The following is a 13,843-nucleotide window of genomic DNA, read 5'->3' on the forward strand; positions in this document are numbered from 1 at the left end:
AAACCCTGTCTTGAAAAACCAAAAAAAAAAAAAAAAAAAAGGAGTATTTCATAGAATACTCCAACTGGGCTCATCATGTAGTCCAGGCTTCAGACTCCAGTTTCCCAAGCACTGAGATGATATAATGCACGCATGTGCCACCATACCTGCCTTCCGTTGGCCTGCTGCTCTCTGTAGATGAGGGTGACTCAGGCTTTCTTACTGAAGTCTGGTACATGGCAATAAAGTGACTGATGTCCACTTGGGTCACCTGATTTGAAGTGGTATCTACCAAGGTGGTCCACTGTCCGTTTACTGGTTCCCTCTTCCGTCCTCTGCTTTGGAAGCTGTCTACAGCCCACATTTCAACCCCAAGGGAAGACTGTGCCCGAGGACCCTCGTGTGCATCTACACCCGACAGAGATGCTTAGACTCTGGCCTAAATGTGGAGCGCTCAATGAAATGAGAAGCCAGGGGACCTGTAAGGGTCTGTATCTTGCAGGGGAGATCTAGACGGTGTACTCTGGTGGAGTGTTTATGCTCACGGCTCTGCTCTTCCTGCCTGCTAAGGTCATCTAACCCCTCCACATAGCGACGGCTCTCCTGTGTAAGTTTCTGTCCATGGAGGCATCCAGCGTATGCTGGAACAAGTGCCCTCCAGGGCCTGCCCTCTTATTATAGCCTCTGAGAACCAACATCTGGGGACCTGCTGAATGATTAGATGCTACTTGGAAAAGGGTCCTGCATGATAGCAGGTCATCTTGGACATTGTGGCCCTAACCAAACTCCTAGCTAGTATAGCTACATGAATTAGCCCAGCTACATAGGTAGAGTATACCGACCCTGTTGAGGGGGCTAGCCCACAGCCCACAGAATTTGGGGGACATTGCTGTTTTATGGTTTGCATACTCTGTGGGTACTGAAGGAACTATAGTGAACTGAAACCTTGCCCTCTTCCTCCTCAGCTTGGATTCTACAGACCGGAATTAAAACCACTCATATTTTCCTGGCTAAGTGCCCACTGAGCAAATCTGAGCCGCAGAGTTCTGCTTTTCTAGATTATGAAGTCACACATTCACAGCGCAAGTGGGCAGTCCCTTGCTATACATTCCTGTCTGGTTATTCTCTCATTCCATGGAAGGCTATTTCATACCCATTTTAAATTTTTTCTTTTATGTGCACTGGTGTTTTGCCTGCATGCATGTCTGTGTGAGGGTGTCAGATCTTGGAGTTACATTGGGGGTGCTGGGAATTGATCCCGATCATGCCTCTCTTTTTATTTCTTTTAAACCTATCGCTCTATACCACTAAAATGGACGATCAAGCTGAGGGTCCTGTGCAAGCCTGTGCTCCCATCACCAGAGAGGAAAGGAAGGACCCTAGTTTGAGACCAATCTAGTTCAAGGTCAGCCTGGTCGATAGAGTGAGTCCCAGGACAGCCAGAACTATTCAGAGAAACCCTATCTCAAAAAACAAACAAGCCGGGCCGTGGTGGCGCACGCACGCCTGTAATCCCAGCACTCAGGAGGCAGAGGCAGGCGGATCTCTGTGAGTTCGAGACCAGCCTGGTCTACAAGAGCTAGTTCCAGGACAGGCTCCAAAAACCACAGAGAAACCCTGTCTCGAAAAACCAAAAAACAAACAAACAAACAAACAAACAACAGAAAAGAAAAAAAAGAAATGGCAAAAACTGAAAACTTACAGATAAGGGCAGTTTCTGAAATTAAAAACATATAGTTATATTGCCTTAACCAGGAATTATTTAAATAACCTCCCAAATGATTTGCAGTACAGGCTGAGTATAGTCCCTTGTGACCGATTGCCTGACCAGTGTTTTCTAGGGCAGAATCAGAGGAGGAGAGAGAAAAGACCCTGCTCCCAAGCACACTTGTAGCCCTCGGTCTTCTTCCTTGTCTGCTCATCCAAGAACATGTTCCTACAAGTATTCAATCACCTGCTTCATAATAAATCTTTTGGAACAGTAATATTTGTACACTAGTATTCCTTTAAAAATGTTTGTGAATGTATGTATGTGTGGTATGTATGTGTCTGGGTGTCTGTATGTCTGTGGTATGTCCACTTGTGAGTACAGATGCCCAGAGACGAGAGGGTGCTAGGTTCCCTGGAGCCAGAGTTGCGGGCAGTTGTGAGGCACTTCATTTGGGCGCCGGAGACCAGTGTTGGGTCCTCTATACGAGCAGTATGTTCTTTTAACCACTGAGCCTCATCTCCAACCCCACAATGTGTCTTAACTGTACCCGAATGAGACCTACATCTTGTAGGCCGCCATCTCTTTCTATACTTGAGTTTTACTGTTTCCCTCCCTCTCCTCGCTTGTGCAGAGCTTATGAGGCCCTTGTCTGAAGTCCTCATCTTAGGTAGCATTGGTTCCCCCTCCTCCCGTTCCTGGTTCCCTGTCTCTGAAGGCTCTTCCTCTGCCTCTGTGTCAGGTACCAGGTTGGCATCCCTGTACGTGTTTTCATCTACTACCCCTACCAAGCTGCCAGACACATCTCACCCAGGCCCTCGGCTTTGTAAACACATAAGAAAAATGTGGTGGTTAATTTTATCAACTTGACCGAAGTTAGAATAAGCACCATGGAAAAACACTGCTAGGTGTGTCTGTGAGACCCACCTTGTGGGCTAGAATATTGGATTCTCTCTCTGCTTCCCCACTGTCGATACGAATGAGACCAGCTACTCTGTGCTCTTGCTGGCTGCACCTCCCCGCCATAACCAGCTGTATCCCATCATGCATGAGCTGATATAAACTTTCTCCTTTAAGCTGTTTCTTGTCTGGTATTTGGTCGCAGCAACAAGTACCCGATCCAGATACAGACCTCTGCATGCAGCTCCTTCCTTCTCCCCATGCCTTTCTGGTTAAAATAATAAAAATAATAATAAATAAAACTCCGTACAGGGATAAAACAATTAGAGTTCAGTGGGACACCGTTTTCCTAGCACCTATGAGTCCCTGAGTTCAATCCTCAGATCTGAAAATAATAGCAAATACTGAGAGATTTTGCCCACAACTTCAGGCCTGACTCCCCTGAGAATGCTTACTCCCATCCTGGTCACCAGCCCCAGTGCCCAGGCCAGAAACCCTGGGTCGTACAAGAAGCAGCTTTGCTTCCCAGGCTCTACCTATCCAGTAAACCATTCAAGCTGTGACCCCAGCTGACTCCTCTCTGCAGTTCCTGAAGTCTCAGTGCCCCCACTGCTCACAGAGCTGCTCGTTGAGCTTCCCAGCCATTTTCCATTAGCGTGGCTAACAGTTTGGGATTTTCCAAGGACATTTTCTGTCCAGCATCCTTTCTTCCCTATCCCTCCTCCTCTCTGTTTCCTTCCTTTCTTCCTTTTTTTTTTTTGTCCCAACAGATTGATGGAACCTATGCCTTGCACACGCCAGGCAAGCATTCCACTGTGAGCTATATCCTACACTCCAGATCCCTTATTAACTTTTTTTCTTTTTTCCGAGACAGAATCTCATTTTGTAACCCAAACTACCTCCACCTCCTGGGTGCTATGATTATGCCTAGCCCCTTAGTAACTTTTATTGCTATTGTTGTACAGGGTCTCATGTAGCCCACAGCTGGCTTGAAACTCACAACGTATCAGAGGATGACCATGAACTTCTGATCTTCCTGCTTCTATCCTCCAAAAGGTGGGATTACAGGTATGTGCCAGCAAGTCCCGCTCCTTAAGATTTGAACAAGGAGTCCATATTTTCTTCCTCCCCCCCCCCACGTCCCCACCCTGAGACAGGGTTTCTCTGTGTAACAGCCCTGGCTGTTCTGGAACTTGCTCTGTAGACCAGGCTGGCTTTGAACTCACAGAGATCTTCCTGCCTCTGCCTCCCAAGTGCTGAGATTAAAGACAACCACTAGGCAAGGCTCCATATTTTCATCTTGTGGCTCTACAAATTACATAGCTAGCCCTGGTCTCAGGGACACATGCCAACATGTTGACCACAGCCAGATGGACAGCAGTCCTCTGCTCCTACGGCAGCCCCTGCATCAGGAGGCCTCAGGTGCCAGTATGGGAACTAGAGTGTCTGTCAGACAAGGGAGCTCCTACCAGAGACACAAAGCACAGGCCGTGGTGGACCGGGCAGCTCTGTCAGACAAGGGAGCCCCAACCAGAGACACAAAGCATAGGCTATGGTGGACCAGACAGCTCAGCCGAGGACTCTGGGAGCCATGTGTGCCTAAGCACAGTCCTGTATATACCAGAAGGCCCAGGGCATATCGTCTGGCTCTGCCCCATATCATATCACTGCTGGCTGGACTAGAGGCAGGTGACTACCAGACAGACCCAGTCATATTCTGACTCCTCGGCTTCATTGGTTAGTCCCAATTCAGTATTGCTGGCTAAGAGGGACAAGGAAGTCCCAGCTTAGTGACGACTTCAGGCAATCAGAGGCCAGGTTTCATAGTTTCCTTGCTTCTTCCGACCCAAACTGTGGAATTTATTCCAGTAGTGGAGAAGATGGGATCCTCAGGCCCTAGAAGGTTGTGCTAGGGGAAGACCCTTAAAGGAAGCCCCCACAAAAACAAACAACAGAAAACCACCTGGCTGGAGGTTGAAGCAGCTTTAGTAAGAGGAAGGCTAGTAGGTGGGGCTGGCAGGCAGTCCCTCCAGGACGGGGATAAGGGACAGCATAGGGAAAAGGAGTGTGGGGTGGGGTTCAGGCCCCAGAGTTAAACATCCAGGTCAGTGACACTTGACTTAGTGTAGATTTGTGTTTTTCGCTGCACAATGCCAGGGCTAAAGGTGGCCCCCAGTGGCCAGTGGCGGACAACATGACGGTAGGAGGAGGCCAAGTAGTCAAAGTAGTTGATGTTGAGTTTCCGGGCGATGTGCCGACCCAGGAATTCCATTTGCTACAAGTAAGTGAGTGGCAGCCAGTTGTTCGTTCTCCAGATAGGAGAATCCCCACCAGCATGCTCTTACATACCCCTTCCTCTTCCCCGAGGAGGTCCCCTACCCCTGCCCCGAATCCACAGTGCTCCTGCCACCCTTAGCAGAGGGGAGGCCCCAAGGGAGGAAAAATAGCTCCATTCAAGAACTCTAAGCTAACTCAGTAGTTAGTATCTTTGTGGGGGGGGGCGGCAGGACCCACCTCATAGCGCTCTGACAGCTGTACCAGAACAAGTGGCTCTAGCTTGTGGCCACAAAGGACCAGCTGGAAGAAGCACCTGCCATAGACTGCCAATAGATGAGCAACTGAGCCAGGAACCTAACCTCCCAGAGCCTGGGGGGGGGGTAGGATGGTAGGGGCAGGACCTCCAAGGTGAGAGTGTCCAGATGGACTACTGGCCCCCTCCCAGCTCCAAATCCACATCCCTCTCCCCTCTCCTATCCCAGGCATCACCGTCAGAGCTGAGTGCCAGGCGCACATAGACCAGATGCATAGGGCCCTGACACACAGTTCGGCCACTGATGGAGAAATGGTACATGCCGCGGGTGTGGTTCAGCACTAGGCGGCGCCGGGGGATTGAGGAAACCATGAGCCACAGGCCTATAGCCATGCCATAGAGAGAAAAGCACCAGGTTTCCTGCTTCTGCACCTGTAGGCACCAAGGATTAACAGGGAGGTGAGCTCTGGCTGGAGCTTCTGTGTGGCCCTCATGCCAAGGGAGAGGGGGGTGGGGTGCAGGAGCTCTGACCGTTTGCAGGACGCCAGAGCAGACCAAGACAAGGCAGACGATGAAGAGCAGCGTCCCCTTCCAGAGTGTGTCCAGGTAGTACTCGAGCACAAACACTGAGGACAGCATGGCCCAGCACATGAGGACAGCCCGGAGCTGCCCCCAGCTGTTGGACAGTGCCAAGGGGATCCTCCCAGTGGAGGTTCTCCATGCTACTACAGTGTCGCCCCCCAAGTGCACCTGCCTGCCTACCCTCACCCACCCAGCTTCAGCCAGCCTCTCCACTTGGGGGAACCTGGCCATGCCCAGTCCCCTGCCCACCATCTGGCTGCTGCTGCTTGAAGGGGTAAAAGCTGTTGCTCTTGAGGCGATTGGCTAAGTGACGCTCAGTAGAGAAGAGTCCTACGGCCCAGAGCTGGAAGCGTGTGGCAAAGACAGACGTGGGGAGGCCAGTGGTCTGCTCCTTGGGGACCTAGTTAGGTAGAAGTAGTCAGCATACAGCTTGCCCACTGCCCCACCATCCACTGTCTATATACAGGGCTCCCACCCGAGACAATTCCAGGGCTGCAGTTCAGGACGGAGCAGGAGCTGCCAGACAACAGCGGGGCCGGGAAGTAGATAACAGTCTAGGCTGAGCTGCCTGGGTTCTAGAAGTTCAGGGTAAAGGATTCTAGAAGGGGCTATTCTATTGACCACACCTTTCTAGTGAGCATGCACTCTCTGGCCAGTCTCTATGACGTGGTGGGCAGCGTGGCTTCCTCATGGCTAGACAGCCTAAGCCACTGTTGCCAACGTTATCAACTCACGGATTCTGGTGGCTGATAACGGCCTCTGTGCCTTCTTTTCACCATTTATTTATTTATTTGGTTTTTCGAGACAGGGTTTCTTTGTAGCTTTGGAGCCTGTCCTGGAACTAGCTCTTGTAGACCAGGCTGGCCTCGAACTCACCTGCCCCTGCCTCCCGAGTGCTGGGATTAAAGGTGTGTGCCACCACCGCCTGGCTCTTTTCACCATTTCATACCTCACTCCCTACCCTATCCTCAGATAACTGTGTCCCAAGGGTGCAATTCACAGTCCAAGAGTCGAACCCTGCAGTGAGCAGACACAGCAAACCCTTGGGCTAGGAGACCTAAGGGCCATTCCCACATACACAGGCCTAGGATGCTGTAGTCGCTCCGTCAGGTATGACCCCTGATTTTCACCCAATAGGTTACTCTAAGGACCGTACATATTGGTCCATGCTTGTAAATCCATCACCTGGGAGGCTGAGATAGGTGGACCTGCTATGAGTGTAAGGTCAGCCTGGGCTAGCATGAGCAGAATCTCAAATAAAACAAGGGACCATACAGAATGCTTAAAAATACTTTATTGTAACAAAAGCTCGAACGTCTGCAAGTGAAAGGGGGCAGGGCAAAGCTGGTTGGTACGTCCAGTTAAGTGGACTATCTGGAGGACAGCGGGCTCGTAAGCAGCTGTTCTAGACACCACTGAACTTCCTCCAGACCCCGGTAGGCACGCTTCAGTCCCCTGGGGAGGCACCGGCAGGACTCCAGATTGAGAAACAGCAGCCCTGGGCAACTGCTAATCACAGAACTGTGGAACAGGCAGGCCGTGGGAAAGTGAGCTGTTGACCAGGGAGCCTTGTCTGTCGTCACTCTACACCAGGCCTATGACCTCGAGCCACCCAGGCCTAAGCCTAGTTCACCTGATGTCCCCAAGCAGGAGTCTGACCTACACTCATCTTGGCCCCTGGAAAAGTGAAACGAGGGGGACCACCTCTGGTTCCCCAAGTCAGAGAAGCAAGTACAACGTTCACAGAACTAGAGAAAGAGGCACTGACCTGACTGTGCTTGGTGTAACTCGGGTACCCCTGAGGTTGAGGGAGCACAAGGCTGGACGTAAGCCCCCAGAGGTGCCAGAGAAAACGGCTAGGGCCTGTTCCAGGTCTTTCTCGCTGAAGCCTTGGCCACTGATGTCAAGCTCCCTGAGGCTGTGATACCACTTCTGGGTCAACAGGGGGCTGCCTTTCTTAGCCAGAGTCAGCCCGTCAGACATGCCGTAGAGGCCCAGGTACAGCTGTTCCAGCTCTGCAAGGAGAGAACTGGGTGTGAACAGCAGGCAGTCAGTGAGCCCCTCTCCACCTACCACACCAGGCCAGCTGACCTTGACATGGTAAATCACAAAGGCCAGCAGGTGTGATCCTAGCACAGCCGCGAAGATCCAGCAGGCGCAGCTTGGGAGAGCAATGGAGCAGGCGGCCCAGAACCTCATTGCTCACAAAGCTGCAGGTGGAGCCAGCCAGGCAGAGCTCCTCAAGGCTGGGGAAGCCTGGTCCCTGGGGCACCCCTCGTCCACAAGGCTTGGGAAGCCAGACCAGATTTAGCAGTCGTAGCACCTGGGAGTCGGGAGGAGGGATAGGCTGCAGACAGGTCGGTGGCGAATGGCAAGTGAGGGAAGGTAGGGCATGGATACCTGTAGCCGGGGGCAGGCTTTCTGCAGAGCCTCTACGGGCAGCTGCAGGGGCGTACTGTTGCAGCTCATGCCAGTGCTGACCTCCAGGACCTGAAGCTGGGGGCAGCAGCTGCCCTGTAATGGTGGGGAAGCACACTAGGTCAAAAGGCCTGGCAGTTCCCACGCAGCTCTGCCCCTGCCCATCCCCAACCTACCAGCAGCGCACCCAAGATGGCTGTCGTCTGGGAACTGTAGGTCAGCCACAGCTTCCGCATTCGGGACCCTGCCTCCTCCAAGAAGCTCACCACAGCTGTGGACTCTACCTAGGGATCCAGTACAGGGTTGTGTGTGTCACCTCAGAAGGGCCGAGGCTTTTGCGGGCCCCTTGGGACACAGGACTCACCATGGAATGGTGTAGGTCCAGGCTGTGGAGCTGGTGGCAGGCTTTGGCTAACATGACCAGGGTGTCAGCAGTCACACTGTGGCAGTCTGAAAGCTTGAGGAAGGTGAGCCGGGGGCAGAACTTGCTAACCAGCTGTGGCAAGAGAGAGGCCATGTGGGGATGGAGAGGGAGGTCCTGACAAGTCTATCCTGTGGCCCAGCTATGACTCCATTCTGTCCATGCCAGGCCCACTTGGGTGCCTTTTCCTCTGGCAACTTCCTACCTAAGGTGTCAGCAAGACAGAACTGGGCAGGCAGGCAGGCAGACATCTCTGTGGGGCAGTACCAGGGCAACTCCCCAAGAGTGGGCAACACAGATGTTACAGCTGGTGTTCAGGGCAGGCTCAAGTTCTCACCTCCAACACAGGGCGTACTTGAGACTTCCAATGGATGAGGGTCAATCTCTGGAGCTGTGAGAACCTGGGCGACAGCAAGGCCCAGCTGTACTAGAGTCCTCATGACCCCTCTGGCCAGCGTCCTCCCTTCCCAACACTGACGCACGGAGGCACTGGTAGAGCAAGGGAATGAGATGACAAGGGACCCTCACCGATTGGGTATGAGCCACTCCAGGGAAGCAAGGAGCTTCTTCTCTGCCTTAAGGTTGCCCTTGGCAGCCCGGCCAACCAGCGGGGGTGACAGGGTCACAGTGTGCCAGAGTGAAGGATGGGAGGTGGCTTCATGCCAACGGCGGCAAACGCGTGCAGCCCTAGGAGAAGAAACAGTTCGCTGAGAGTGTATGACTTTTCGTGAGCGATGCCTACAATAAAGTGTCTTAGAAGCAGCATATCTGCCCTGGCAACTTGCAGTGCAGCGGTCTCAAAGCCAGGCTTCGGGGACTCCAAGTGGAGACAGGTGCCGGAGCACTCGTGTATGCCCGTTGAGATGCTCTGCCCTCTGCCTTGCCGCTCAACCCGCTCAATGGGCCAGTCCCTACCCCGGCAGGCGCTGTTGTTAGTGTACCTGCCAAGAAACGGCATGGGCCCATGAGCCGCAACCAACAACCCAAAAATATGCACCAGGACTTCTAAGGGAATACGGTCTCCCCAGCCGAAGTCCGGGCCCTGATCGGGCGACGGCTCAGGTCGGGGCTTAACCCTGGGCTTGGCTGCCGCTGTGGGGCCGCGAGTCAGAGGTCTCGGAGCGCGGCGAGGGGCGCGCCTGTGCGCACGAGCGCGAGTAGGTTCTAGGTCCGGCAGCACGAGCAGCATGCTGTCCGCTTGCAGCAAGTGGTATCCAGAACCGCGAGGTGCCAGCCTGTCCCACCACCAGTCCTCGGCCGAGCGGGCTCGCGCATCGGCCCGCTTGGAGCCTCGAGCTCGACGCCGAACTCGCCCAGAGGATACAGGAGCCATAGCTCCGGTACCTCCGCAAAAGCGGAAGGTGGGTGTGTGGGCTGGGAGGAAGAGGCGTGGCCGAGGCCTCTGGCCTTCCACTACTTTTAGCTTCCGGGGGCGGGACTTCCGCTATGAGTCTAGCGGATTTGAGGGCGTCTTCATCCAGTCCCGGAGCTCGGGTTTGGCTGCGTCCCGAATCAAGCGGCGTGTGCTGGGCGGGCAGCTTCTGCCCCACGCCCCTGATGCACAGCGCTCGGCGGTGGAGCCCTGGGTAAAGCCATTCAGCCACACCCCTCGCCGACCCGTGCCGGCTGCCGTGGAGTTCGCCGTGGTCCTGATTAGGTTTAGCAGTGCCGAGACTTCATTCTACTCAAGCACCAGAGACTACTCCTTCGCTGGTCGTCCTGCCGGGAGCAACGCTTTAGGCCAGCTTCTTGCTCTCCCGCTTGCCATTCTTGCTCTGTGGGGTCCCGGTGCATGCTCCTTGGTACGTGCAGCTCCTGATCTATCTGCCGCCTCCCTCCAGGTACCTTGGTCTTGCCATCTATTTACCTGAGACCCCGGTTCTGTCCACTCGCCTAAAATTTTGTCTCCCTCCAGCTAGAAGAGGTTTGGCTCCTAGAGTAGCCAGGGAAGCTTCGGACCTACGTGGTGACGAGTGGACTGTTAACCTGCGCTTTGTCCTGGAGGGCCCCCTTTGACCTAATGGCAGCACCTCCGCTGGGCCGACTGGTGCTGACCCATCTGTTCGTGGCCCTCTTCGGCATGGGCTCCTGGGCTGCGGTCAACGGGATCTGGGTAGAGCTGCCTGTAGTGACGAAAGAGCTCCCAGAGGGTGCGTGAAGTGGGTGGAGATGGGCCGCAGGTGCTCTTTGTTCCTTAGCCTAGTGCGCTTACACGGTCTCCTCCCTCCACTGCAGGTTGGAGCCTCCCTTCGTACCTCTCTGTGCTTGTGGCGCTGGGGAACCTGGGTCTGCTGCTGGTGACCCTGTGGAGGCGTTTGGCCCGCGGCAAGGGCGAGCGGATCCCTATCCAAGTGGTGCAGGGACTAAGCGTAGTGGGCACAGCCCTGCTGGCCCTTCTGTGGAACCACGTGGCCCCAGTGGCAGGGCAGTCCCACTCTGTGGCCTTCCTCACGCTGACTTTTGTATTGTCACTGGCCTGCTGTGCTTCTAATGTCACTTTCCTGCCCTTCCTGAGCCACCTGCCCCCTCCCTTTTTACGCTCTTTCTTCCTGGGCCAGGGCCTAAGTGCCCTGTTGCCTTGTGTGCTAGCCCTGGTGCAGGGGGTGGGCCGCCTTGAGTGTCTGCCCATGCTGGCCAATGATACCACTGGGCCTCCTATCCAGCTGTCCCCCATCAATTTCTCCGAGCGTTTTTCTGCCACCACTTTCTTCTGGGTTATGACTGCCCTTCTGGGCACTTCTGCTGCTGCCTTCCAAGGTCTCCTGTTACTACTGCCATCTTCATCCTCTGTCCCCACGGTGGATGCAGGGCTTCAGATAGGAACACCAGGAACAGAGGAGGAAGAGGAAGAGGAAGAAGAGGTCTCACCGTTGCAGGAACCACCAGGCCAGGTGGCAGACACTGCTCCCAGCCCAGACCCTAAGGCCCATCAGCTGTTCTCTTCCCGAAGTGCCAGTCTACTGGGGCTGCTGGCTGTCACCAATGCTCTGACCAACGGTGTGCTGCCTGCTGTACAGAGCTTTTCCTGCCTGCCCTACGGGCGCCTAGCCTACCACTTGGCTGTCGTACTGGGTAGCTCCGCCAACCCCCTTGCCTGTTTTCTGGCCATGGCAGTGCTGTGCAGGTGCCCATGGGTCCCAAGCCCCGGTGGGGAGGAACCTGAGGTCAGCCAGGGCCTGGGACAGCCAGTCCTGAATTTCAGCCCATCCTTGACAGGTCTCTGGCAGGGCTGTATGGTCTGTCTATTCTGGGCATGTTCTTTGGAGCCTACCTGATGACACTGGCAGTCTTAAGTCCCTGTCCTCCTCTGGTGGGCACCTCTGCAGGTGTGGTCCTTGTGGTAAGTAGAATGGAGAGATGAAGCAGGAATAGGGCTTGTCTCGGAGCAGGGGGACTTCACATTTAGCCTGCTGCTGCAGACCTCCCCTCTACCCCCACTTTCAGGTGCTCTCGTGGGTACTGTGTGCGGGCGTGTTCTCATACGTCAAGGTGGCGATCAATTCCCTGCTGCACAGTGGAGGCCGGCCAGCACTGCTTGCAGCTGGTGTGGCTATCCAGGTGGGCTCTCTGCTGGGTGCCATTACCATGTTCCCTCTCACCAGCATCTATCCAGTATTTCAGAGTGTAAAGGACTGTGAGGACCAGTGTGGCCCCTGAACCTGGGACATGTGGGACTTACTTCACCTCACTTGTCTCCCCCTGGAGATCGCCACAGTGACTGAGTCCAGTGGCCCAAGGTGGCCTCTCTACTCACAGATACACTCATGGATATTGTACACTCCGTAAGAGACCTGGCTTTTGAGAAAAGACCAGGGTGAGGACCAAAGAGCAGGCCTGGAGCTAGGGGTAGGTTAGGGCCATGGCCTACACCCTGGGATCTTTGCGGGCTTTTCAGAATAAAACGTCATCTTTATCCGGTGAGTTGTTAATCCCACAGCACAGCTCCCTGTACCAGGTCAACTTCCCTCTGTAGGAGTAGAGGGTGTCTGATCTTGTGGAACTGGAGTTACAGACTGCTCTGAGCTGCCACGAAGATGCTGGGAATCGAACCCAGGTCCTCTGGAACAGCAGTAAGTGCTCTTAACCACGGAGCCTCCTCTCCAGCCCCAGGTGTTGGCTTTTAAGGTTCTAGCCCTCTCAGGATCTATCAGCTTGAGGGCCTTGCTTACCAGTCCTCCCAGCTACCATCTTCCAGTTTTCCGCTCCTGCAGTCAGAGCCCCCAGGTCCCCTGTTCAGGAAGATGTGTAGTAGCTGTCCTTGACCCAAACTTGTTATCTTCAGAATGGGGTCATTTCTGGGCTGGGCGGTTCAGGCTCTCACACAAAGGGCTGGAACCTCAGGGCAAGGGCCTGACTTTCTGCCTTCTTTACATATGATGGTAGACGGAGAGAGGCCTGTCGGGGAGGCAGGACACCAAGTGTGTCCCAGTGTGACTAGAGTGGTGTGACGCCTCAGTCTCACAGGAGTTCGGGGGGAATGGTGATTCCCACCAACCCTTGCTGTCCGGTCCTTTCAGATGATCCTTCTGAGCAGAAGCCTTTTGTCCTTGCCTTGGCCTCCTGGCTTTGTTGTCCTTCCCTGGGCCCTCATACCTTGTCAGGACCCCTTGAGCAGGGGGACCTCCCTGTTTCCTGTGACTCAGACGTTGGCACAGATAAGCAGGGGTGGCTTGGCGAGGTGGGCAGGTGCTGAGGGCCTGCAGGGGTGAGGGCGCTGTGCAGGGGTGTCTGAAGAACTCTTGAGCCAGTGACCCTCTTCCCCTTTTGTACTCTGCCCTTGTCCCTGGTCAGCACCCATGCCGGGGGCCCACCCTCTGTCCACCTGAGGCTAGAGACTGGTTAGGGCTACCTCCAAGGTCCTTTTTTTGGTTTCCTCAGGTCAGTAATCAAATGGCCTCAGTCCTGAGTTCCCATGTGTATCATCTATGCAAGGTATGCTAGCCCAAGGGCCATAGGTCAGCATGGCCCTTCAGATATGTGTGGTCTGCTAGAGAAAAGGGGGCGGGTGCCCCAGATCCTAGCCGGCCTGAGCCAGAAGTGGGCAGTTTGAGGAAACCACTGCTCTTTGAAGTTCTAATACCTTCCTGTCCAACCACAGAAAGCTGGGCAAGGGTCAGAATAACACAGGGTAGAAAACAAGTCCAGGATGAAGGCAAGGCTGTGTGCCAACTCCCTGGGTATTTATGAGGGACAGGACAGCCCAACATTCAAGTCTCCAAGACTTCCTGTGTCAGAAGGCAAACCTTTGGGTACTGAGCCACCCTACACTCTGTGCCACCACTAGGAATGTCCCCTTGGCCTTTAG

General features: G+C 54.4%; 3 protein-coding genes across 6 annotated transcripts; 1 reads left to right on the top strand and 2 right to left on the bottom strand.

Moving 5' to 3' along the window:
- Nucleotides 1-4,465: 4,465 nt before the first annotated feature.
- Nucleotides 4,466-6,302, bottom strand: Tmem249 (transmembrane protein 249). Its single transcript, XM_013348768.2, has 6 exons — nt 6,175-6,302; nt 5,949-6,099; nt 5,649-5,743; nt 5,354-5,549; nt 5,102-5,187; nt 4,466-4,862 (listed from the first exon to the last, which is right to left on the bottom strand). Exons 4-6 carry the CDS (start codon nt 5,508-5,510, stop codon nt 4,680-4,682), a joined length of 426 nt encoding a protein of 141 aa, XP_013204222.1. The 5' UTR covers nt 5,511-5,549; nt 5,649-5,743; nt 5,949-6,099; nt 6,175-6,302; the 3' UTR covers nt 4,466-4,679.
- A 673-nt stretch (nt 6,303-6,975) lies between these two features.
- Fbxl6 (F-box and leucine rich repeat protein 6) lies at nt 6,976-9,891 on the bottom strand. 2 transcript variants are annotated; one of them, XM_005354115.1, is made up of 9 exons: nt 9,480-9,891; nt 9,067-9,225; nt 8,876-8,939; nt 8,482-8,613; nt 8,294-8,401; nt 8,100-8,213; nt 7,791-8,022; nt 7,468-7,714; nt 6,976-7,220 (listed from the first exon to the last, which is right to left on the bottom strand). In XM_005354115.1, exons 1-9 carry the CDS (start codon nt 9,869-9,871, stop codon nt 7,070-7,072), a joined length of 1,599 nt encoding a protein of 532 aa, XP_005354172.2. In that variant the 5' UTR covers nt 9,872-9,891; the 3' UTR covers nt 6,976-7,069. The 2 variants fall into 2 exon arrangements, with proteins under 2 accessions (XP_005354172.2, XP_026638372.1); XM_026782571.1 differs by lacking the exon at nt 6,976-7,220 and adding an exon at nt 7,234-7,376.
- A 124-nt stretch (nt 9,892-10,015) lies between these two features.
- On the top strand, nt 10,016-12,451 carry Slc52a2 (solute carrier family 52 member 2). 3 transcript variants are annotated; one of them, XM_026782578.1, is made up of 5 exons: nt 10,016-10,379; nt 10,454-10,688; nt 10,774-11,662; nt 11,755-11,878; nt 11,983-12,451. In XM_026782578.1, exons 2-5 carry the CDS (start codon nt 10,559-10,561, stop codon nt 12,193-12,195), a joined length of 1,356 nt encoding a protein of 451 aa, XP_026638379.1. In that variant the 5' UTR covers nt 10,016-10,379; nt 10,454-10,558; the 3' UTR covers nt 12,196-12,451. The 3 variants fall into 3 exon arrangements, with proteins under 3 accessions (XP_026638379.1, XP_005354173.1, XP_026638380.1); XM_005354116.3 differs by having other exon boundaries at nt 10,016-10,340; XM_026782579.1 differs by lacking the exon at nt 10,454-10,688 and having other exon boundaries at nt 10,016-10,340.
- Nucleotides 12,452-13,843: the final 1,392 nt, after the last annotated feature.

The sequence above is a fragment of the Microtus ochrogaster genome, chromosome 15 (assembly GCF_000317375.1).
Source record: "Microtus ochrogaster isolate Prairie Vole_2 chromosome 15, MicOch1.0, whole genome shotgun sequence".
In the NCBI taxonomy this organism is placed as follows: Eukaryota; Metazoa; Chordata; class Mammalia; order Rodentia; family Cricetidae; genus Microtus; species Microtus ochrogaster.